Here is a 27067-nt window from a genome sequence, read left to right on the forward strand (position 1 = left end):
ACATACATCAAATTTTTAAGCATATTATAAAACATAAAACATTTAAGCATATTATAAAACATAAAACATAGAGCATATTATGATTTATCTAGCAAGTGAGCAACTGTCAACATTTGTCATGTCCAAAATTCAAATAATAATGTTTACAAAATATGTCACTTGGTCACCGCCAAGCCAAAAAGGTTCAAAATTCAAATTCACAAGTCTACAAGTCTAATGAGTAATCTATGACAAAAAGTAGTAGATTGTGAATATATCTACTAATCTCTCCTCCTTCCACCACGAATAGAACGTGATGGCGGGCCTCCACGTGGTGGCAATGAAGAAGATGGTCCCTGTGTAAGTCGTGGCACTGAAACTGATGAAGAAGAACCCCCTGCTGTTGGTGTTGAACCATGGAACCTAGGAACCAAGGGACCAGATGGGGGTGGGGGTGGTGGCATATCAATACGGTCATCATCATCCTAGAATCGCTCAAAAAATTCATGCAAAAAAAAAAAAACACTAGTTAACAAAAAAATTAAAAACATGAATTAGAGAAATGCTTTATAAGGGAAAATTGGAAAATTCATACCACAATGGACATACCTGGATAAGAGCATCCTCTAATTGCTCTAGTCGCAACACTCCATCCTCCAAATTGGGCTCCTCTGGATTCTTGTCCCAAATCAACAAGTCTTTATTAGACTTTGCATCTTCACAGTAATGGGACAACAATCGCAAGTTGTAATGAACATAAACCAAGCTCTCTGCCCGGTCTAAATTCAACCTGTTCCTTTTAACACTGTGGATGAAAGAATAAGAGCTCCAACACCTCTCTGCAGAAGAAGTGTTTACCACCTGTGATAGCACCCGCAATGCCAAACTCTGTAGAAGTGGAGTAGCCCCTCCATGCATGTTCCACCACTCAAGAGCAGAAAAATGCTCTCGATCTTGAATTGCATGCATGCTCCCAAATGGACCAGTGTTGAGCGTATAGTTGCTCACCTGTCTCCGTACCAATGCAGCCTCCTCATTATCAGGGATTAATCTACTCAATGCAGCCATATATTTTTCGTGAACCTCTCTATCTTGGTGTGGTTTTTTCCTGCTTCCCCCCCCAGGTGCTGGTGTTGAAAGCCATGATGGATGATAGTATTTAGGTGTCAAAACATATGCTAATGCATGCAATGGAATATTTAGCATTTCCCATCGGTTTTGCACCTCTACATGAATATAATTGTACAAGGTGGTATCTCTAGGCTCAACAATGTCTTTAATCTGCCCCAACATGCTATCCATTTGCTCATACACCTCCCCAATTACTGGTCGATCTGAATCTGCAAACTTGATCATGTAATAAATTGGTTTGGTGAATTGCAAAACATATTTAACCTGTGACCAAAAGTAACTGTCAAGAACAGTGTCCTTGACTACATTAGCACCATCTGTGTCAGTGTTAATTTCATCCCATGTTTCAGCACACACCAGATTAGTTAAAGCTTGTCTCACCCTCACTAGCCGCCTAAAGGTGAGGTAATAACTAGCAAATCTTGTCTTTGCAATTTTAAGCAATTGCAACTTGGAGTAAGTGCCATAGAAGTAGTTTACCCTTGTATGCCCTGTGATGAATTTAATGAGCTGCTTCCCTTTCCTGTAAACTCAGCAATCCACCCACAATCTTTGTGTTTCACAATATCATGCATCAAAAGGTTCAATGTGTGAGCCAGGCACCCAGACCAAAAGATGTGTGGATGAGTACGCTCAATAATTTTTCCTGCTGCCTTACAATTTGCTGCATTATCTGTGATCACTTGAACCACATTATTCGGACCAACATCTTTGATTGATTTCAATAGGAGATCTGCAATGTTTTGTGCAGTTGCACTGATGGAGGAGGAGTCATGACATGCAATAAATACTGCACCACTAGAAGAAACACCAAGAACATTTATCAAATGTTGGTTTCTAATATTTGTCCACCCATCTGATACAATGGATACCCCAGAATCCACCCACTCATGTGTAAAACGTGTCAAAGCTCTTTGAACCTTAGCTTTTTCTCTTTCTAATAACACTGTTCTAGCTTTCTCATAGTTGGGGGCCTTGTATCCTTTTGGGGCTTCATTGATGGCCTTTACCATGTCATGCCAATAGGGAGAGCGAAGCACATTGAATGGTACACCGCAAGCACAAAGAAAACGGACTATCTTTCCATCCACATCATCCCTCCCAGCAACATTAAGGAAATCCCCTATTGTTTTTCTACCTCCAGAGGTTGCAGAAGTACCATGAGGAGATGGGCAACTACCAAATTTAGAGGTTGCACTTGATTCAGAATTAGTTTTTTGTTTCTTGTTTTTTCGTTGTGCAGCCATCTCTATTTGGATGTATTTTCTTCTTTCTTCAGTTGAAATGTTTGGGCAAATTTGTACCCCCACAGAACCCTTTTTTTCATCACTGTCCAGCACCCCACAAAGATGCCTCCTCAGACGGGTATATGAACCCGTATATGGTTTTCCTCCATGACAACCATGAGGGCACACAAATTTGTAAGATCCACCACCCTTTCCCCCATCAAGTTTGGTCACATAGTTCCACAAGGGTGTTGATGTACCTTTCCCATCTTGTGCTTCAGTGTCCCCTTCAAGTTCATCCCCTTCCTCTTCAAACCCTTCCTCCTCATCATACATTGGGTCACTACTATTAGGACCAAGTTCATCCCCTTCCTCTTCCCCTCTATTCCTCACCCTTGCCATCATTAAAACCAAGAGTGGAATGATACATAGAAGCCAAAAGAACACCATCTTGGAATATGGATATAGGTGGTGGACAACCTGTAAATAAAGGAGCAAGTAGAAACAATGGGAAAGAGTAGGAGAGGGAGGAGAAAAATACAATTTTTTTTCAAAAAAACAAGGGAGTTTGGGGTTTGAACTTACCTCTTTAGCTCTTGTAGATGAAGTCCTCCAAGCTCTTGCTCCAAGCTCCTCCTCCTTCTCCTAGCTCCTCCTTCTTCACTCCTCCAAGCTCTCCTCTCTTCTCCTCTCCTTTCCTCTCTTCTCTTCTCCTCTCCTCTCTTCTCTTCTCCAACTCTCATAAACTCAAAGTGAGAAAATGAGAAGAGAATGGGGGCTTTATTCTTTTCTAAACTCACCCTAAACTCACCCTAACCTCACCCTAACCCACCCCCTCAATGCAAACTCAAGTTAACTTTTAAAAAAAATTAAAAAAAATTCAAGTTACATTGCTGCCCGCGCGGAAATTTCCGGAAGCGCAGATCCGGAGCTCGTGAAGCGTGCGCTTCCGGGCCCGAAGCGTGGCGCTTCCGGAGGCCCGAAGCGTGGCGCTTCCGGAGGCCCGAAGCGCCCTCCGAAGCGCGGATCCGGGGCAACGCAACCCATATTCCAGGAATCGTTTCAAAAAACCGGAATCGCGCTTCATGAATTTTGGAATCGCGCTTCGCCTGGAGGTTCCGAAACGCTTCCGTACGGGACGCGATTCCGGCCTAGGATCCGGGGGGGGGGGGGGGGGCGATTCCTGCAACGTTGGTCCCAACGCTGATCCTGTTCTGCTTGCGTGGGCGGATAGCATAGCTGATACGCTTCCTTAGTGGTAAACATTCCTTTCGGCGTGTGACCCCATCGAAGTTTGTCCTTTTGAGCCGAGTGTTTGATTCTTCTATGATTTAGCTCCTGATCGATCTCTATGTAGGTTTCCCCTTGCCAGTTTGCCTGCCAGGTTCTAGCTGATTTCCACTGTCGAAAGCCTTGTGTTGTTTGCTGCTGCCAGTATTGATGGACATGGATGAGGGCCTGCTGCTGCAAAGAGGTTTGCCAAATGGGTTTGTGAAAGAGTGAGGCCAGTTTTGGGAGCTGTTGCCAGGAGTCCTCCCAGAATCTGGCTGAGGTTCCTGAGTGAATTTCCCAGAAACAGTGCTCTTGGATGAAGGAGCTATGTAATTTGGCGACATTCCATATCAGAGAGCCTGGAGTGGTGGTGCTGATTCTGATGAGCTCGTCCCATTGACTGCCTGGCGCATATTTAGCTTGCCATAACTGAGCCCAAGGTATATGAGGTTTGGAGATCCAATTCCACCAGATACGGGCTCCCATTGTATTGTTGCTTTGAAGGGGATCGCTTAGTCCTAATCCACCTGCAGATTTTGGCTGACAGATCTCTTTCCAGTTAACAAGAGCCCATTTCCTATTGAGACCAGAGGATCCCCAGAGAAAATTTCTCTGAAGATTGCGAATGGTCTTGAGAACCCATTTGGGCGCAGCCAGAATAGAAAAGAGATAAAGAGGCATCGCTTGAAGAACTGATTTGATCAGGATGAGTCTGCTAGCTATATTGAGCGAGCGGTAAGTCCAAGAGGAGAGTCTGGTTTCCAGCTTGTCTAGAAGATTTCTCCAGGAAGCATGCTTTAAAGCAGAGTCAAATAGAGGAGCTCCCAGGTATTTCGAAGGGAGCACAGCTATAGTGAATCCGAGAATCCTGGCAATGTTCCTTTGAGTGAAAGCGGGGGTGTTAAAGAAGAAGAGCTGGGATTTGGACGCATTGATGGAGGTCCCGGAGGCTTCAGAGAAGAGAGAGAGCAGGGACTTAAAGGCTGTGGCTTCTTGAGTGGATGGGTGGCCAAATAGCATAGTGTCGTCTACAAACTGCTGGTGGGAGATGGGCTGGAGACCATGGAGAGGTATGCCCTTGAGGGAGTGAGAAGAGATAGCCGAGTGTAGCAGGCGACTAAGACCCTCTGCTGTGAGAACAAAGAGGAAGGGGGAGAGGGGGTCCCCTTGTCGGATACCTCGAGAAGGACAGAAGGGCGCAGAGGGTGAACTGTTGAGCAGGATCAAAAAACAAGGAGAGGAGATGAGATTCATGATCCACCTAGTCCAGGTTGCATTGAAACCACAAGCCAATAACTTTTGATGTATATAGGTCCAACTTAGTTTATCAAAAGCTTTGGACAGATCAAGCTTAAGTATCATACCTGGATTTTTGAGAAGCTTTAGTGAATGGATTACCTCATTTGAAAGATGATTCCGTCCATAATCTGGCGCCCTTCTACGTATCCAGTTTGCTCTGGCGATATAAGAAGAGGGAGAAGAGGTTTGAGCCTGTTCGCCAGTATTTTTGATATGAGTTTGTAGATGACATTACACAATGCAATTGGCCTGTATTTGTTTGGCGTATTTGGCTCATCCCCTTTCGGAATAAGCGCTAAAAACGTGGTGTTGAGGGATGGTAGAATCCAGTGCATTGCTCTGGATTCCTCCACTAATTCCTAGACCTCTGTGTTTATAAGCTCCCAGAACTCGTGAAAGAAGTTGGCAGTGAAGCCGTCTGGACCAGGTGCCTTGCCATCCTTGAGTTGGGCCATGGCCTCTTCCACCTCCTGCTTAGAGATGGGTTGAAGCGGCTTGTTGTTGTGGTCCTCCGTAATTATCTTTGGGATGTGCTGCGTGATTGAGCGAATGGCTTGTTCTCTACTCCCCGACGGTTCCTTGAGAATTTCCTGAAAGTGCTCTTTGAATTCCTTTTCCATGTCTTCATGCTCTTCTAATCTTTCCCCTTGTCGATTATTGATGAAGGCTATATTATTATACATTCTTCTTTGGATGGCCGATCTGTGGAAAAATTTAGTGTTTTTCTCCCCTTCCTTAAGCCACCGGATTCTGGACTTTTGTCTCCACAAGATCTCTTCTTGCCGCCTGCGTTCTTCAATGGCTGTCAAGAGGGTCTGCTCCTGTTGCGCATGCTCATCTGTCCTTCCCTCCAGGATTATGTGCTGTTGGAGTGAACACATTTGCTGTTCCAGCTGTTTTCGATGCTCAAGGATATTGCCAAACTGAGTCCGATTCCAGACTTTTAGAACATGTTTGAGGTTCTTTAATTTTTGTTGAAACTGGAACATTCTTGCTCCCTCCGGTGGAATATATGATTTCCAAGCTTCATTGACCACTGTTTTAAAGTTTGGATTTGAGAGCCAAAAAGCTTCAAATCGAAATGGTCTGTTGCTCTTAGTGCCTGGGTGCGTCCAATGTAACATGATGGGCCAGTGGTCGGATCCTGCTTGAGGCACTATTGATGCTTGAAAGTCCTCGCCCAGGTATATGGCGTTATCCGAGATGAGGAAGCGATCCAGCCTAGATGCAATATGCTAAGATCCTCTCCGTTTGTTTGTCCAGGTGTATGTACCATTTGAGGTCTGCATATCCATTAATTGATTACTTTGTATGAAGTCTTTGAAACCATTACTGTCGTTGTCTAGCTTCGATCTACCTCCTGTTTTCTCCTCCAGGGCTGTGATAATGTTGAAGTCGTTGCCGCCAATCCATAGGGGAAACTGCCTGTTGGAATTGAGGGCTGTGAGTGTGTCCAGAAGATCCAATTTTTGTTGTATGTTTTGCGGAAAATAAACGTTGGAGAGATGACCGTGAATGTTTGTTCCTATGAGATGGAAGGTCGCCTGAATGAGGAAATGAGAAGCATGGAAGTCCTGTAGGTTGAGTACTTGCGGGTTCCATAAAATTGCCAGCCCACCTGAAGCACCTGATGCATCTACTGAGACTGAACAGCTTCCGAACCAAACTTTATTGAGGATCCTTTCTATAACAGTGCTATTACTTTTTGTTTCTTGTAGAAAAACTAGAGTGGGTTTTTCTTGCTGGATCAAGTTTTTTAGCATTCTATGTTTTGAGGGGCTATTTAGCCCTCTCACGTTCCATGAAATAAGCTTCATGAGGAACTGTGGGGTTTGGTTTTGTAGAACTTTGTCAGCTTGGGGAATCTCCCTGATTCCATAAGCATTTCTCCTAGAATAATGGTTCTTTGCAGATCCGTTTTGCGCCCCCTTTTCTTTGTTTCCTTCAAGATCTTCTTTCCATCCCATGGACTTCCGACTTGGATACCTAAGCACTTATTATGCTGAGCCCTGGTTAGAACTCCTTCCAGTCTTTCAATTTCCCAGGGGGGGATTGTATTGTATTCTTTTTGTTTGCATGCGGCTTCCAGTTTGAGGATGTCCAGGCCTTCTAAGCTTATGCTTTCTGGATCCTCGTCCATCTTTGTCGAAGTGTTCTGATTTTCTTCTGTGGTATTATCTTGCAGACTGAGGGCTAAAGCTGCATCCAGCTCCATTGCAGAAGAATGTTGGGCGTTCTTTGGACTAGTTGGCCCCGATGAAGACGGGTTGGGAGATCTGGAGGGGTCCTTAGAGGAGGAAGGCAGAGAGGCCTTTGGATTCAGGGAGGAAACGGGTGGAGAAGGGAATTCTGGAGGAGCAGCATGGTTATCCTCTGTATTTTCTTGGGAAGAAAGAAGGATGAATCTGTTCTTGGTCTCAGGAGTATTAGAGCTTTCTGGGCCAGCTGGATTTTTCTTAGCATGCCTACGACGGGTGGGAACTTTGGTGAATCCCTCAGAGTCTTTGCTGGGATCGGCGGCTGGGGTTTTGGATTGAAGGTTTAAGGGACAATCCCTGAACAGATGGCCATGTTCATGGCATTTTCGGCAGCGGAAAGGAATGTGCTCATAATCGATAGTTTGGATCCATTCATAGTCGTCATGAAAAAGACTTACCGAGTCTGCAAGAGCTTTAGTCAGGTGCATTTGAACACAGATTCTGGCGTATGAGGTGTATTTTCGGATTTTGGTTTCCTCAGCAACTTTGATGAAGGCGCCCAGACTGTTGCCTATGTCCATTAGCGTTTCCTCGTTCTAGTATTCCAGAGGCAGGGAGTACAAGCGTATCCATACCGGAGCCCAGCTGAAATCTTCTTTATCAGGGTTGAATCTTTCTTTCCATTCTCGAAGGTACAGACCTGAGGAGTTAAAGAAATACGGGCCTCCCTCAAATACGCGAGTTTTGTCCTCCAGGCAGTTAAAAGTTGCAGTGAAGAAGCCTTTGGGGCCTAGCTGCAAAGTGACTTGTCCTTTAGGCTTCCATTTAGAGGCGATCCAGCCATGCAGGGCCTTTTCCGTTGGCCAAAATCCAAGGAACTTGCCTATTAAGGCGTGATCCTTCATGAATTGGATTTTGCTGTTGATTCTTTGACTGGGGAGGTCGATTTTGATTCTTTCTGCAGTTTTTGGAATGCAGGTTGCCGAAGACACCTTTGGCTGTGACGCTGGGGACTTTTGATCTGCGTTTTTGTCATTGGCAGTCGCATCGCGTGCCTCTGTGTTCTCATTTTCCCCGATGTCAGGTCCTGAGCCCTGATCTTTCCCTGGAAGATCCTCTGCTGTAGACAAAGAATATGCGGATTGAGGATTGTCAGAAAGTGTGCCTGAATGAGGAGGGGGGGCTGATCCCGCCCCTCCCAGGGGCGTGTCCATGGCTGGGAGCTCAAGGCGAGTCCAGTAGCGACGCAGTAGGAGATCAAAGGGAGGCAGGGTTTAGGGTTAATGCATGCAGAGCAACGCAGGTCTCATCGCAAAGCGTTCAATCCAAAAAAGTGTTTATCCCTCGAATTGTGGCGTCCTAACAATTTGAGAGTAATTTGGATGACACAAGGAAGTATTGTTATTCCCTTGTTCAGAAGTGGAAAATCGATATTGATATCATGATTAAACATCTGATAGTAAATTTTCAAGACCATACTCTGGATTTTCAAATACTTGGATTTTCCAAGATAAGACAGAATATGTACAAACGCCACTATTGAGTTTTCAGGAATTGTCTCCAAATCCCTCAGTCTGAAGCCGACGATATCGACTATCTTGGCCACTTCTCTGCAAACTTCCCTCCTTTCTTCACTTAAAGAGTAGGAACACTGTAGCTGTGTATCGACCACCATGAACAAGTATTGGTATCCCTGGATTAACGAAAACAGATCCCTGTTCGATTCCCCGTACTCGCAATAAAGACGGATCAGGTTGAGCTTCTGCCACAACACCTTCCAATCCACCTCTTCCTTCTTTTCGTGTTTCACCAAAGGCCTGTCAATCTGCTCTCCCTTGCGCTCTCGCTTTGTCAAATCTAACACGCCATTCTTCACATCCATCCGTACACGCTCACGGAAGCAGAGCAACGCAACTTCTTTGAGACTTGGTAGCATAACAACGAGTTGAACGTCGGACATGGCAGGGGGTTGAACATCAGATAGGGCAATAGAGACACAAGCGACGGTGTGATTGGGACGCTATTAGTCGACGATGAAATATGCAACAGACTGTAGTGCCAGCGGATAACCCACGCAGATGTGGGTCGGTGTGGCAGAGGAGCGATAAATGTGTGGAGAATGGCGAGCTGACCATTTGAAAATGGGTCTCATAGTGACATGAGCTGTCAGACATGCTTTTGCTGTTGTGGCGTTTGCTGCTGTAGTTTCCAACCCTGGTTAACGAATTGTCAATTCTTTTCTTTATGCATTTAATTTCTGGCTTGAATATCTTCTGAAGTTGCTCAACACATTCGCTTATTAGTTGTTGCTGAGATAAGACTTTTCTGGCTTTCATGATGCGCACAATGACATAGTCTATAACGTAGCCCCTTTCTTGGTTGACAACTTCAGTGAATTTGTTCTTCACATCCACTAGTTGCGGAAGTGAAATCTTAATTTTTGTCAATTTGTGTGTGAGTTTGGTTGTCCTCACTTTTGACAGACTAATATGTACTCTGCATGTTTGATACTTGGTTACGTTTTTGCATGTTGTGCTTCCTTAATGGCATTCGAGATCTTGTCAACTGCAGTATTTTTACAAATTTCCACCAGATCACAAAGAGATGTGCCATTCTCTAAAAAAGTGAAGTCACTCGGCCTCTTTGCTCCACTGCCAGCGTGCTTCTCAAAACTAGAAATGTTGAAAAACTTTTCTCCTTTGCAACGGTCACATTGACATTGGATTTCTTGCCTTGTAATCTTGCCATTGAGTTGCATGGTCCCTTCCTGGGTCAAATAGTGAACATCGCATCCTTCCAACAAACCTGTCGAAAGTAACACTTTGGTGCATGTAGGTGCCTGTGTCAATATTATCTCTTTAACTGGTGTTCTAGCGAGTCCTATATCTGCAATACTTTTGAGCTCTAATATTAAAGCTGGTTTTGTACTAGGTTGAACCCGATCGTGCTCACATCTTTGTAAATCCTTCTGGCTTTTCCCATCAAATTTGATATCTATATCTTCTAGGTCATCAATTGAATAATGTTCATCACTAAGTTTAGTTCTATGGATCCTCGGATCCCTTGCCATGGCAATATTTCCTCGTCCTCCATCTCCTTCATAATCAACGAGTAGGTGTTGGCCTGGTTCTACGAATTTCGCTACTAAGTACTCAATCATCTCTGCTTCAGATTCCTCATTATTACGATATTGTTCCTTTTTCTTACTTTCCTGGTATCCAGTGTTCATTTTGACTAGCTTATTCAAAATTGCTCGGCTCAAAAGTCACTAAAAGGGCAAGATGGGCTTGCTGTGATGAATGGAGCTGTCGACTTCTTATAGTTCCAATTCCTTCATTTATGTTTCCGATGATCTGATTTGACAGATGATTCTTTTGAACCTTTTGGAGAAACCTCTTGTACATCCTGCTAATCATTTCTTATTTCTTCTTGGTTGATTGGTGTTTCCTTTCATTGGTCTTGTTCTGGAGCTTCTTCTTCATCCTTCACAGATTCTACCTCAAGCCCCTCATATTTGCTTGAAGAGACAATCTCATTGTTATCCTTTAGAACACGGTCTTCGTCAAAAGTAACATTTATACTTTTAACTATTTGTTTTTGCCTCAGATTGTAGCATCTAGAAGCCTTTCTTATGCGCAAATAACCAATGAAAATACCTTCATCAACACGGGAATCGAACTTGCCCAATTTTTGGTCTTCTCTTTTGATGTAGCATTTACTTTCAGATATTTTATAGTATTTGACGTTAGCTGGTCTTCCTTTCCATAGTTCGTACGGAGTCATGTTACAATTGTTCTTGAGCAGGCCTCTGTTTATAATGAATACGACAGTATCAATTACTTGAACCCAGAATTTATCATCTAAGTTTGAGTCTTTTAACATGGTTCTAGCCATTTCCTGTATGGTTTTGTTTTTTCTTTCAGCTACTCCATTCTGTGGTGGTGTTTTGGTTGTTAAGAACTGCCTTTTTATTCCATGTTCATCACAGTATTGCTGAAATGCTTTGGACGTGAATTCTTCGCCATTATCCAATTTTAGACATTTGATCTTCAAATCGATTTCATTTTCGACCAATTCCTTGTAGATTTTGAAACATTCGAATGCCTTAGAGTTTTTTTTGAGGAAACTGATGGCTGCCATTCTGGTGTAATCATCTATCATTAACATAAAGTATAATTCACCGTCTAAACCTTTTGTTCTCATAGGACCACATAGATCAGTATGTATTAATTCCAATGGACGTGATGCAAAGTGTTCCTTTGTTTTGAACTCTACTTTTGTCTGTTTGCCGTACCGACAGGTTTCACATATTGTATTGGTAGGTTTTGAGATTTTTGGCATTTCTCTAACTGCTTCCTTCTTGCTGGTCTTGACCAAATTGTCAAAATTTATATGTCCCATTAGTTTGTGCCTCTCATCTTCTTTTGCCAAGGAGCACCCTCTAGGTGTCTCATCCAAAATATATATGTCATTTGGAGCTCTGCTTGCTGTAGCCACAATTTTACCAAACTTGCCTTTCCTGATTTCACATTTCTTCAAGTTGAATAACATCGTGTGTCGTTAATCGCACATTTGTCCAACACTGAGCAGATTGTGATTCATATTTTCAACCAACAACACATCCTTGATTCCAAGAGTGACCATACCTGCTCCTATACGTTTGAAGACCCATCATTTCCAAAAGACATTGTTCCATCCTAATTTTCTTTCAAGGATATGAACTTATTTCTATCTCCAGTCATATGCATTGAGCAACCACTGTCAACATACCATACGTTTCTGTTGGTTTGAGCCTTGAGAGTAAGAGCACACCTTTCAGTGTTTCTTTTCCATACTTATAAGTTATACATTCTGATTTTTGCGAGAATTCCTTTGAAGAACTTCAAGTCTGCAATCTTTGACCCAGTGTCCAAAATTGTTACATTTGTAACATTCGACATCATCTCTCAAATGATCAAATCTGTTGATATTTTGCTGAGTTCTGGAATATCCATTTCTAAGAGATCTCCTATATTCATTCCAAACATACATGCGACATTTTGCAGCTCTATGTCCAAACCTTCCACATGAATAACAATCACCATAAAAGATAGGTTGATACCTAGGAGGAAGTCTTCTTGGAGGAATTGCCTTCCAAGGTTATTCCTGCGAGTCTTGATCTCTTGATCTAGCTGGGAGATCTACCTGCTTTGTAGATTTTGCATATCCATCTTCTTTAGTTGTCATAGAAGGACTTGACTTCGTCTTGATCTCTTGATCTAGCTGGGAGATCTACCTGCTTTGTAGATTTTGCATATCCATCTTCTTTAGTTGTCATAGAAGGACTTGACTCCTTTTTGAATTTTTCTTTGTAACCAAGACTAGTCTTGTCGCTGCATGATCGCTGGTTGCTGATGAGTTCGTCCAAAGTCTTTGCGCTGTTGGCGTAGTTTTGAAGAGGTTTTCCATTGTTTACTTCCTTTCATAAAGAAACAATTTAAGCTTCCAATGCTTCTCTTTCCTTGTTGCCTTCCTTTAATTCTTTCCTGGGCGATTCTTCAATTCGTTTGTATTCTTCAACCTTGATTTTAAGATTTAGGACCTGTTCCCTTTCTGTCTTTAATTTGTCTTTAAGAGTGTTGACTTGCTTTTTCTCGACCTTGAGCACTTTGATAACCCTGATCACTTCGTTTTGAAATTCAACCTTATTCATTACTTCTTCTTCGTTTCCTTCTTCGTCAGGTGCCTCTTGCTTATTGTGCTCGACCATAAACAATACTCTTCTGTTGAATTCTTCTTCATTATCACTGTCTTCTTCGGATGAGGAGCTATCTTCTTTGGAGAAGAAACTTTTCTTAAACCATTTCTTCTTGCCTTTCTTGTTGAACTTCCTAGGAATTTTCTTTTGTTTCGTAACAACCTCATTTTTGTGAGGACATTTGGCTGCAAAATGCCCAATGTAACCACAATCAAAACATATTAATGGAAGTTTACCTTTGAATTTTCTTGTACTTGTTCTCATTTTCCGCGTGAAGTAGACAAACTCTTTATCTGAGAATTCTTCTTCATCTTCTTCCTTTTCCTCATCCATACAATTGCAAGTTTTTGCTTTCAGAGTCTGCTTGTCCTTACTATTCTTCTTGGATGCGGCGAATGCTGTTTCTAAGTGAGATGTGCCATCCTCTTCTTCAATCCTCATTTCATATGTCGTAAGAATTCCATGCAAATCATCCATGCTGAGGTTGGTCAGATTCGATCTAACTTCCAAGACAGATACCCTAGGGTTAAATCTTGCTAGCAAGGTTATGAGGATGTTTCAGACAACAATTTTTGTTTCAACAAGTTCTCCCAAACCTTCCAATGTATTTTTTGTTTCATCAAAACGCTGAAAATATGCAGCAATATCTTCATCTTCCCTCATTTTGAGTTGCTCAAATTTTGCCTTGAAAATTTGAAGCTTTGCTTCTTTCACCTTTGAGTCACCTGCATATATATTTTCAAGCTTACCCCATACCTCTTTAGCAGTTTTGCAACTCAATACCTTAAGATAAACAGATTCAATAAGCCTACTGATAATAAGATCTTTAGCCTTTGCATCATATACCATATTTTTCTTACCTTGTTCATCTTGGGTTGGTATGAAGCCTTTGTCAACGATTTCCCATACTTCGTATCTTTGCACCAGCAAATGAACTTGCATTCTTCCACTCCGAAGTGCATAGTTATTTCCATTGAACAAAGGAACTCTATTCTTAGTATACTCCATGATCTCTTCCAGTTGTTACACTGCTATTGAAGGAACCAAGCTCTGAAACCAATTGTTGGAAACACTAAGAGCAGGGGTGAATCAATATTCCTTAGCAATTAGCACTTTTTAAATATTTCAGAGCATTAGTTAATATTCAATTATTATTAATGTTTATGCAGTAAAAACAGTAAACAATAGAACACAATAGGCACAAGAATTTTAGGTGGAAAACCCCCTCCGGGTCAAAAACCACCGAATGCTTTTCTAATAAATTCTTTAATCTCCAGCCCCGACTGAAATGAAAGTTACAACTTCCTAGAATTCTAGAAAAACATTCTTCCTCCAGTTCCCACTAGAAGGATGCCCCAACGCCTTGGTTTCTTCAGTAGTCAACCGAATGGATGCCCCAACATCCTAGACCAACCCACCACCCTGAAGTGTTCACACGGTCCAACTTGTAGCTGACTTCATTCACCTGCTTAGCACCTCCTTGCCACCCCTATAATGACTGAAATGAGACAAGAGTGGATTCCCATACTAGGGACAACGATTCACGATACAATGATTTACAATAAATGATAGACAATACTAGGACCTACCCTTATCCGGACAAACTTAGACTCTTGACTCAAACAAATTGCCCTCTTCAACTCTAGGCAATGACACAAACTCTTTATAAATGCAGGCTCCCTTAGAAGGGATAATGGCCCATTTACAATAATATATAATATTTGACAAATGACACTGACTCTTGGACAGACTTTTTACAAGATGATAGATATAGATGTGTATACTGTTGAATTGCTTCTGCTCTTAGTCACTTGCTTGCTTGTCCTTTCACTCCTTGATCTCTTTTTCAGTTTTCACAATTTTGTTGCTTGTGGCTATCATCCTTATTTGCTATCACTGTTCTTGCATTAGTGTTTGAACTACGTTGAAACTCTGCCTGCTTTAGGTGAATTGCTGTTGCTTCAGACCTTCACTGCTCTAGTGCATACTGTATGAAGATGTTACTGAATGATACTACTGTTGCTTGCCATGACTTGCAGTTCCTTTTAACCTTGCTGCCACAAATTGTTCAAGTCTTCCACCTGCAAAAGTCAAATGTGCCCGTACCAATCCCAAAAGTGTATCCAGGAAACCCTGGACTTGACCGAGTATGATTTGATCCAATAGACCTATACCTGCAATATATATATTTAACGAAATCTAATCCCACCCAAGAGAAAATATTAAATTGACAATCTTGAATAGTTCATTTAAATAAATACACAAAATTACAAGACTGACCTGAAATATTCACTCTTCCACCTAATAATCAAAGACATACAGCCAGTTTAAAAGAAAGAACAAATAAAAATCTTCAGATTTGATCTCCTTTACCTCCACCACAGATCTGAAGTAGAATACTTGCTACAGGTCTATATGACAGGGCTGAAAGGTACAACAAAGCTTGATTTTTTTGTGTGTATGCCAATACTCTATATATATACTTACATAGAACCTTCGGTTTTCTTTAATAGGCAGACCTTGTCCAAACTATTATCAAACGAAAATTCTGACCAAAACCTAGCCCTCTGATTTCTGCATTGACTTCCACAGGCTGGCCAAAACAATTCAGAGAGTATATTGGTCAAAGATAATCCTTGGCTTGCAATACTTGTGAGGGATATTAGGTCTATATTTATAGAAACTTCAATGAGTTGAACGTTGGAGGTTAGGCGGGCTTTATGTGGTAGAGGTTAGTTAGGAATTAAGGAGTTATAGTGTTAAAAAATTAAATTTGTTTGTTGCAATTATGCTAAGGGAGGACGTGAGCTAGATAGGGAGAGATATTGGTCTTTAAGATACGAGGGATACTTCTTATTTAATATTTTTCCTAAAATGATGCTTTTTTAATTTAATATTTGTGTTGAGGATTTTGCCTAGAAATATTTTTAATTTCACTAGAATTTGAAGTCAGTTATTGGCTTAGTGCATATGGTGCTACCCGAGTGTGAAGTCAATGATTGGTTTACTATCTTTGGATTTTCAAGTTATTCAATTTATACGTGGTGAGGTTATGGTGATCAACAATGTCACATATTGATAAACATTGGGGAATAAGGTGATGTCTCAACCCCTGGGGTTTTAGCCCACTAATGGGGGTTTCCGAATTCAAACACAAATAACTCTCAAACTGTGAAGAATTGGAAGGCGTACCATATATCGACGGAAACATCTCGACGAGTAGAATCCCATCGAGAAGACCTTTGTCGCAAAATAATATGAGTTGTCAAGTCAAAATGCCCATGCAAGATTGAGGTAGCCCTTGGTGCTACTTGGGTTGACATCAATGACAACCACTGATCAACAAAAATTTCTCACTATATTTTTCTTGCCAGTTTTTCTTTGTAGGATTGCTAGTTTCAACATCCAGTTGTACTCAGATTATTTCACTGCTGCATAATAATAAAACCCTCAGCTGCTGCACCGGTTTTGCCAATTTGGGTTTTTTCGGGGACATTGGTAGAAAAATAACTGTGTCATTTTATGTGTGTGTGCTAGTATTTCTTCCAACATTTATTTATTCCGCTGTTTATTTGTGTATGTTGCAGTGTGATTGATTCAATATTTGTTGTAGGAAATAGTAAATAAATTGTTAAATTAATTTAACAATTAGGACAATTATTTCCAGTTGTTGCAATAGGATTCGGGTTTCTGAAATGTATTTAACGACCCTGCATTCTATGTGCATTGGGGAAAGAGAGAGGCTGAATTCCTCATGTAGGAATAGCCCATGCACATTGATTAGTTAACTGGCCATTCGATTGAAGCTGCTTCTATTCCATGTCAAGGTGAACTCTGTTGACTTAGAGGAAAGCAAAGTGTTAAGCGCTCTGAGTTAAACTTGAGAGTAGTTGTGTCATCACAACTTGAAGTATCGTAGAGTATCAATGCACATTAGCTCAATAGATAATCTATCCTTGTTAAGCAATAAGGAACGAGAGAAGTAATCCATGCACCCTGGTGATGTTGTGGAGTGAAGTGAGGATGGAGTAAATGTAAGAGAGACTAATGTGCACGGCCAGGTAGAGATGCACATTAATCAACTAAAGAGAGAGATGAGTGAAGTGGAAGTGAAGTGGAAATACTTTAAAGTGGAAAAGATTGGTGAGATGGAGTGAACTAAGGCGAAGTGGAGAAAAAGGAAAGGCCATGTGCATGGGTGAAGAGGAGGTGAGTTTAGTTCAATTGAGAGAGAGAGAGAGAGTTAGACTAAAGAAATGGAGAAAAGAAAATGCATGCATTTAGTTAACTTGAGAGAAGACCTCATAGACTCCACAATGCATGCATGTGGGTTAGTTAACTCTGGAATATGCAAAGTCACTCCTAGATTCATGCATGCATCCCAGTAACCTACACTTGATTCCCTCAAGCAATCCAGTTAACTCACTGACACAGCCAATCCAACTTCGATGACTTGCCGCCTCACTCTATCTCATGCATGTGTTCATATCTTGCAACGTGTCACCCTTACATGCTACCCCATGTCATCACCAGAGGCTGCTACATGTCACCCATGCATAATCACTTGTGAAAATTTAAAAGTTGTTCACATGCCCACAAGATGATACTCATTGGACTCAGTTTTCAGTAAGGAGTTTGAATATGCCATCAGAATCGACATGCAACACATACTAATAGAATCATAAATGTCTTGCATGTCTATGAAGCTACCCCATTGGACTTGATTTTACTGAGGAGTCTGGATATGTGATCAACTCTGACATGTAACCCCTACTAAAAATATCCCTATATCGCATGTTTCTTCAAAGTAGCTCAATGAAATCATGAACTTACAAGGATCTCAAATATAACAACATCAGTGATATGTGAGTCTCCAAACCATCTCTCCTAAAGAATTGTATAGCTTCTAAAAATAGCCACCGTCTTTGATCTGATGAAAATATTTGCAAAATCTGTATTTGAACAACCACAACATCAGTGAATCAATCTTGTAGTTGAACACCATGGGAACTAACCCTTGGCCCATATTTCTTTGAATCTCTGGCATAATGAAATGTGCTGGTCAGTAACCCTCCAGATTTGCAAGGGGGGAAATCTAGGGATTAACACAACCACATGTTGGGAATCCCATGGCTAGTATGCATCCAATAGCACTGATTTGCCTTAAAGTTAGGTGCCATCAAAATATGTGCTAAAATCCCAATGCAACATAAAAAGCGAATCATGTCAAAATGCAAATGCCATTAGGTAGAGAAACATTAAAAATCGACTTCTAACTTCATTACAACTCTAAAATTTATACCTTTCACCAAGGGAAGATATGATGGGAGCATGGTCAAGCCCTATTACATGTGTCAACACCTAAGAAGAGAAGTAGTTCTTAGGAAAACCGATCAAGGAGCATGTGTAGTGATAAATGTCATGGTTTGGAGGATAAATGAGTTGCAGTGCATAGTCATGTGAGGTTGTTTAAGATATTCATCCACATGAGTGCGTTTGAAATATGAGGGAACACTTATGCATTGAGTTACTGGCATTGTTTCTTACTACCCCTTTACTTGCCTTTTTTCTCTTTTACTTTGTTTCTTTATTTCATTTAGTCGTTTTTAAAGATAGATTTTTATGTACAGGACTTAGGGCGATGGCCTGACAATATGGAGGCATTGCTCAAACTTTATTCTGACTTTTGAATTTTCTTTATTTTTCTATCTACCTTGAGCTTATAGCTCTTTTAAGGTGAAGCTTTTATTATGGTACTATGAAGCACAAACCATTTGGTAACATATGACAACCAACCCATGAGTGGGACAAAGGTAATTGGGAAGGATGAAGAGTGTTAAGTATGGATTGCGATGGACACACTACACCTTTCAAAGCCCCTTAGTAGACTGTAGTACAACTCATACCAAGATTGACAACACTTATATAATGGATGACTGTGACCCACCATTGCAAAACAAGAAAAATAATATAAATGTAGAGTGTTATGATTCATTATCCGACTGAACCAATGGTCACCGCTTTCATGTTAGTACATGAGACATTAACACCCAATATGAAGCAATGAAATAATGCACATAATGTATATATCAAGCCTCATAAGAAAAATCATCAAATGTGGGTGAGCTGAGCTTGTGTAAGAAGCATCTCTGGCCAAGTGTCCATGGAGGGAGCATAGATCTCATCTGTGTAACTGCTGCTTGTGACGTAAATCATAAGTGGATAATCTCCTCTAGTTACCCTTAGATGTCAGTAGGTAACAGTTTCTATTGAGATTTCCATAACATTTATAATATTGGGGCGGGAATTGCTATTAGTATGTGGAACCCTAATGAAATTATATGTAGACAGAGTTCCTTCCTTCCTTTGCACAATGGTCTGTCACCAGTGAGATGGCAAAGGGCTTGGCAAATAATACATATCTGAGAAATGCAATTACACGAAATATATATTATGTATGAAATTTACTATTCATGTTTGTCAGCAGCTCAGGTCTGCATTTTTGAAGCTCCATGCTTGGTTTCTAGTTGTGGATGTTGGTGTTCGTATAGGTATATTCTTATGTCTATATGGCCTTGAGACACCCACAGTATTTCGACTCTGAAGGCTAGAAGGGAGATTCCATGTGCTAGATATTTGTTATGTATTGTTTGTTTATTGGGAATATGATATCTGACTCTTTTTCCCATATTTAGAAGATATTATTGTAACATTGAATGACGTGTATTTAAAATTTATCGGTTTTGCAATGCATAGAACCGAATGTCTGATGGATAACATTGATAAGGGATAGTATCTGTCTGATTCTGCATATTGCAGGCCTGATCCGAGGGTAATATCTCTTGTGAAAAAGTTGGGAGAAACTGTGCAACCCAAACAAAAGCGAATCTTATGCATGAATAAGGTTGACTTAATTGAAGACAAAAGAGACTTATTAAAAGTTGCTTCCGAATTTGGACACCTTCCTGGATATGATGAGTAATATTCTCTTGTTCTCTGGACACGTTGTCATAGCTATGCATGCTATAACTATCTGCTATATATTCATTTAAAATTTATCATCGGTTGTTTTGTTACTTCCTATTTTCTCCCTTTCTTCCTGGTTACTTTTATTTTTTGTTCCTATTTGTTCTCACAGAAATCTTCCTGCAGATTTTACATGATATCTGGAATGAGAGGCTCTGGTGTTAAGAATCTTGTAAAATATTTAATGGATCAGGTAATGATGTTTTACTTGTACCTTCTCTCCATAATTCTGGCAGTAAGATTTTTTTTGGATTGTAAATTTAATTTTATATTTGTTATTATTATTTCTTTTCCCTTTTTTAATTAATAATATTACTTTTATTATTGTTTTAATTATAATTGGAAAAAATCTGTATATTTGGTGTTTCATTTGAAGTCAAAATATACATACAGTCAATCCTATTTACCCAGGGCCTGAACTTCAAATTCTTTCATCACACTTTTGATAGGACCCGCTAAAAAGTTATCCCTGACAGGACCATCCTATAAACCAGCATATATAAATACGTTTGATAATAGCCCCACAGAGCCGAAAGACAGTATGCAAGATAGACATCACCTCATTACTGTAACCAAGAAAAAACATATTTCACATATATGCTATTATGCCTTTGAAGCTCAGGCACAGCCACCCCTTGATGTTCTTCGCATACCATGAGCCCTTCATCTAAAACATAAGCTTCTTTTGATAGAAGATCTGCTTGTTGATTGAAACTTCTATAAATATGATCGACTGAAACTGAGAAAAATACTCCCGAATCTCCCAATTCCTAATCCATTCTTCTGGCAGTAAGGTTGTTATTGAAAGTCTGCATTTTTCAGATTATTTATCCTTATCTGGTGTGTGCATGCCAATGATCAAACATGGTTCTTGAGGAAGAAAACGTGAGAAGATGGCTGACCTTGAAAAAGGAGACTTATTTTTAGATATAAAAAATTGTTCAAATTTTTGAACTTAAGATAGTACCTTTATGGGTGATTATGGTAACACTATGTAAAAGTTAGTATAAAATTATTGTAATAAAAGTATGAGGGGAATTTGTCTTTAAATTTGAAGTGTTAATGCATCAAAGATAATGCTACACTAATGCTGCAAAGGTGTTGTAACTTGTGATACGTAATGCTGCAAAGGTTGGAGATATAATACTGGAGCATGGAAAATATCTGATGAAATTTGTAGCTGTTCATAGAAACAGGAAAATGACAAGGTCAACTTTCCAAAAAAAAACAGTAAAATATCAGCAATCTAAATCCATGTTTGCTATCTTTTCTTTCTAACCTTGTTTATCTAATTTTTCTTGGACTCCTTGTCGCTCTGCTATTGATGACCTGGTATGGGAGATGAGCAAGGTGATGGTGATGCCATTTCTCGCATCTTGGCCTATGTTGCACGAAACTTCTAGGAACCCGGCATCTCGAGACGTACCCTTACCCGAAACTCGGCCGGAACTCGATCGAAACTTGACCATGATGTAATCATCTATGAGAGTTAACATAGACTTGGTTTTCCTTCTAAATTGTCATATGTGGGTCTTATTCCCTTTTTGCTTGCAAAATAATGTATTATTCACTTATTTATAAATTTGTTTTTATGTATATATAAACATATATGACGTTTCATTCGATGTTTCGGCTGATGTTTCCATTTTTGGTAGGTGACGTTTCTAAACGTACCTGTTTTGGAAACTCCAAAACATTTCAGCGCTTCGTGCAACTTAGATCTTGGCATTTTGAGTATCACTAAATCCATGTTAGCTATCCTTCTTTTAGTTATCTTTTCTATCTAGTTTTTGGACTGCCTACAACTTTCCTAATGCTGACCTGGTATGGGGGATGAGTAAGGTGATAAAGACAGTTTTTTGGATCTTGACATTTTGAGCATGAGGAGACTGCATTTGACTCTTCTGCTCTATTATGCTTTTATAGGCTATGTTATCACTCAGAATGAACATTCCAAAGGTTCATCTTGATTGATTCGTGTTAGGGTTTCAAGAATGAGCCTATGATGGTAACCAAGTGGAACGGTGGTGTTTAGCAACACCCTTCAACAATGAAGCACATCTTTAAAAGATATCCTAAAAGACACAATGCATTGTGTGCAATGTGCATGGTAGAATGACACTAGAGTCTCACCAATATATAGTCCTAGGGTTTACCTCTAGAGCCCCAAAGTGTGAGACTGCAATATAACCACAATAGCCAATAAAGTGGTCATCCATAAATTTAGTGGTCCCTGTTGAGAAATCTAGGGCATTAGTTTTAGTTGATTTCTCTTCTATTAGTGATTGCTTGTGTGAAGCAACAAAACCTGTAGCTTGTTGACTTTAAATGTTAAAATACACCAAGGTATTTGTAATAATAATTTATTATATATAAAAATGTATAAGTGATGGTCGAATGTTACAATGAGGACTCACATATATACTAGGCAGGTGTCCTTTCGCGATTGGACATGTTTTTGTAGACATGCCTTTTCACTTAACTTAATGACTATGTAACATAATCAATATTTGATTATTATATTATTTATATTCACTTTGTTTTATGTAATTTATATTCGTAACATTGCTCCTTCCTTCAGAAGCTTTGTCCTCAAAGCTTGTCGCTGACAATCAAAGCTTGTAGTTGACGATTTTCTTCACATCGGTGTAGGTTGTCTTCGACGTGTATAATTCATCACTGGTACCTTAGCATGTAGAATTCTCTGGTAATGTTGTCTTGAACTAGTTTTTTTTTTTTTAATAATAATAATGTTGTTGTTGTTTTTTTTTTCATTTTTTTAATAATGTTTTTGTTTTTGTTTTTTTGTTTATCTATATATATATATATATATTTTTTTTAATAATATATATATATATATATATATTTTATTTTTTATTGACCCCTTCTTTTTTTCCTTCTTTTCTTTTTATTTATTTATTTATTTTAATTAATTTTTTTTGTTAATTCCGTTTTTTTAAATTTTTTGTTTTGTTTTGTTTTTTTAATTAATTAATATATTTTTTTAAATAATTAAATTAATTAATTTAATTATATGACTTGCAACTATAACTTGGAAACTATATAATAAATTAATACAATGTGTATAATCCGAAAGGTCGGATTACTGACAAAGCGTCACACCGATTAAGGCGGCGTTGGTGTTGACCGTAATAGGTGCAACGTATATGCTCGGAACATGGTCGACGCAGATGGTTGAGTCGTGGCAACCACAACAATTAACAACAGTCCTTGACGACGAATGTTGTTAACGGTATGGGCTTGCTGGAAGACGGGTTGCCGACGGAAGAGGGGCCGAGTAGAACAACAACGGGAAGATCTCGGTTGCGGACAGAACAGGAAAGGGTTGTCGGTTGCCTGAATAAAAAGCCAATCTTTTTGTTTTCTTGCAGTGGTTTAATCCGGTGGTTTGGATTGGAGTGAACAATGAACAAGACGATGGGCATGTGTAGAAAGAAAGAAAAATTGGTTGCAGTACTCCATCCCACTTCATCACTGCGATATTTGTATGGATAGTCTTTTGAAGGCAAAAGACCATCCAACAATGCAGTATGGATGAACCCTGGATTATGCCAGCCAAAATCGACTGCTAGATTGACCAATAAACCAGACAAATCATTTGGAGTAAACGTTGCTACAAATGACAATGCCAACTTTCCATCACCATAGTGTACATATTGAGGCTTGCCATCATCACTGATCCAAGCCAATCTCATCACATTAATTGAAGAATCTACGCTTGAAAGATGACCATATAGTGGCGCCCTTGGATTTGCAAACTTCAGTAATTTTGAATTTGCAAGGATGCAGGGAAGGTCTAAACCACCACCAAAAAACATGATCCTGATATCGATTAAAAATGTGGAAGTGGAAACAACGACTCTAGTTGTTGCCACATGGTGGAATGAATTGTCTCCACTGAAGCAGATCTTCGATCTGATCTCACAATAAATGTTTCTATCTTGATTTGCAAGAACCCCTGCAAGTGAATGAAATTTAGCAGGAAGTTTATCACATAATTTCTGGTCGTCAAAAACCGCCAAGCTAGGCCAACCTAATAAATCCACCAATCTTGATGATTCATCATATACATAATCAAAATTCGTTGCTCCACCTCCAAATGTATCACTACCCGAACTATTCGTTGATTGCTCAATACATCTCTGGACACCTTCTAACAGTTCTTGGTTGTTTTCATCATGTTTGAGACTTTCCTGATAGGTTTCCAAGGCTTTGTCATATTATTTCATGAAGAACTGAAAAGCAGCTTTCCTTGAAAAGCCTTTTGTAAATGATGGATCCAACTCAATACACTTATTTCCTTCCTTGGGACCTTTTGGCAAGGTTGCAAGCTTCATATAGCAAGCTGCTATGTTACTGTATACCCTTGCATCATTGGGATTTCTTCTAAGAGCTTCAGTATAATGCTTTATAGCTTCTGGGTATTGTTGCTGCTTAAAGAATTCATTTCCTTTCTCTCGCTCTTCATCTGCCAACTTTGGATCAAAATCTTGCTGTTGTTCCAAATCTTTCTTTACCTTCTCATCTTCATTAAGATTCTTCAATGTATCTAGATTACGATGTTCTATAAGTACTTTTTGGAAAGTTTCAATTGTTGGCTCATAGTCTTTAGAACATTTAGCCATCTTAACATATGCAATTCCTTTTCTAGTCAAAACCCGTGCAATCATTTTAAAACTTGAATGAAGCTCCCTCCCTCTTTCAACAGCCTTGTGTTGAAGCCTCGAAATTCGCTACAACAACATTGGGGGATGACCACCTAGTCCATACATTACAAAAACTCCTTTTTCGTTTGGAATGGTGGTTTCGACTGGTTCAACTAGGTCCAACTACCTTCTCTCAATATCCAAAATGGCTTTCAATATGACTTTCATCCACCAATGGAGAAGAGACATCAGATCAACCCTCTTGCTGATCAAGCAAGAAAGCGATCCTTAAGCTGATCTGGGGCTCAACCAAGCCACAACTAAAGTTTTCCTCTTTGGGAGAGAACTTATAAGAATGATAAATTAAATCTAAATGCAAACTTATTCTATAGTGCAAGCGAAAGGAACTAAATCCTAATCCTATCTCAATTAAGTAGATATAGATCTAACCCCACCGAGAGCAAGATATTTAAATGATTGGGATTTAAATATGTCTGGCTTATAATGAATATCAAGCTAACGAAGTAGTTCAATTAACTGACACTAAATATACCAAAACATATTCTATTTAAAGACCTCTTAACTAAAATAATAAATCAACGACATTTAGGAAGAAATTCACAAAATGATATTGATTGTTTAATCAATAATTCGAATAATTAAACAATAATATGAGGAAGTAGTTCACACCATATCATTATTTGTTAAACCAGTATTAAAAGATGGATTTCTGAGTAAATAGTTACTTAGAAATCAGAATTCAACCCATAAGAGAAGAGATAAATAATAACATATGATTGAGACAAATTACTCATACTGACAATAGTGCACAAATATGAATAAAATGACACATTCCTGCCATAAAATGAAACTAGCAATAGTATTAGAAATACCAATTTATTGAATCCATTTCTCTGGCTCTGGTCTCCAATAGTCCTTTACATTGCTTGAACTTTTGTTGTTACAACTTACAACAAGAGCTTCAGAAGTGCAAACTCTGCGCACCGCTGACGTTCATGGCTGCTGAAGAATGCAGTAAACCCCAAAGCCCATGTATGGTGGAAATTACCTAGCTCCATCAATGACAATGTCAAGAAAAACTTTACACCTTATCGTAATGATCGTGTGAGGAAGCTGGCTAATAACATGTGGGCGAGGTCAGCATAAAAAATGGCAGTGAGAAAGCAAACTGCCTTGTCTCCCTTTGGCAACAGAGAACCTATAATCGTTTGAAGCTTCACTTGCTGAAATAGTTTTGCAAGCCAATTGAGTCCGTGACAGTGCATCAAACTGTTATGTGTGCAAATAGAACCTTGGATATCATTTGCTCTCTTAGACACTGTAATTCTTGGAAGTTGATTCACATGAGAACTTGAATCTGTTGATTAAGTTTGTTCAAAGATGCCACAAGAGAGACTCTAGATATGGCACTCCAGGTATGGGATTACTTTACAAAAATAAAATACAAAAATAAAATCAAAATGTTAAATCTGGAATTAAAAGAAATCCAATCAATTTCAATTAAATAAATAATTGAAAAGGAAATCTGAGTTTTCTATTGATGCCTGCGATGATTTAATTAGCCAAGGAGATTATTGACGAATGAGTCTGCACTCAAAAGAAGTCGTGGGCAAATAAGAATGCATAAAATAAACTCACGAAATTGATTTTGTTAAAAATTCGGAGCCTGATCTTCTGTTGGATTTTAGACTCAATAAATGATCAAATCTGGAAATGAAACCACTTCAGAAATGTGCTCCATGATTTTATCTTTCCAATGAGCTGTCTTGGGCCTCATTTGGCTTAGTAGAACTCCATTTATGAGCTCCTAAAGTTGGTGTATTAAATTTGCCAGAATTCTGGAATTTTTGTTGGCTCGGCTAAAAATCAGATATTTTAGTTAGAATTTAATCCTAAATTTAATTGTAATTATATTGTAATTAATGTTAATTAATTATAATTAGAACCTTTAATTAATTAACAGTAAATTATTAAAAACAAAATTTAATTAAATAAAAAAATGATTTAAAAGTTAATTACAATATCATATAATTATATTAATATTATAATTAATTTATATTAAATTTATAATATTAATATTAATATTATAATAATAATAATAATATAATTTTTATATATTACAACTAACCATATTTAATTCACAACTTAAAATTAAAAAAAACAAACCATAATCTTGAAACGAAGTCACGTGAAGAGTTATGGAGGAGGGAGGATTAATGGAAGGAGGGATAAGGTATGAGGGGAGGGATAAGGGTGACGTGAGGGTGAGGTAGGCGGATGAGTCGGGAGGCATAAGGATTTAAAAACTATATAATAAACGAAAATAATCTATCACATGTTTTTCAAATCAGAGATCACAATTTAGTAATTTGTTAGATGAGTGGCTTTTGTTTTTTGCGATGTGCGATATATCACAATCGCAATTTTAAAATCGCATTTCTTTCTTGGATCGATATTTTGCAAGGAAGGAAGTGATATGAAGTGGGGCCCATGTGGAATTAATAATCGTAC

General features: G+C 39.2%; 1 protein-coding gene across 1 annotated transcript in view; it reads left to right on the forward strand.

Moving 5' to 3' along the window:
• LOC149197939 (GTP-binding protein ERG-like) overlaps positions 1 to 27067 on the forward strand; it is a 166628-nt gene that overhangs the window by 68948 nt on the left and 70613 nt on the right. Inside the window, exons 4-5 of the mRNA XM_089406034.1 lie at positions 19662 to 19820; positions 19995 to 20061. Coding sequence (XP_089262160.1) covers positions 19662 to 19820; positions 19995 to 20061 — 226 coding nt within the window. The remainder of the gene's footprint in view (positions 1 to 19661; positions 19821 to 19994; positions 20062 to 27067) is intronic.

Source organism: Pinus tabuliformis, chromosome 2_2 (assembly GCF_031772625.1).
Source record: "Pinus tabuliformis cultivar Carrire ecotype Pingquan chromosome 2_2, CPIR1, whole genome shotgun sequence".
Classification (NCBI taxonomy): Eukaryota; Viridiplantae; Streptophyta; class Pinopsida; order Pinales; family Pinaceae; genus Pinus; species Pinus tabuliformis.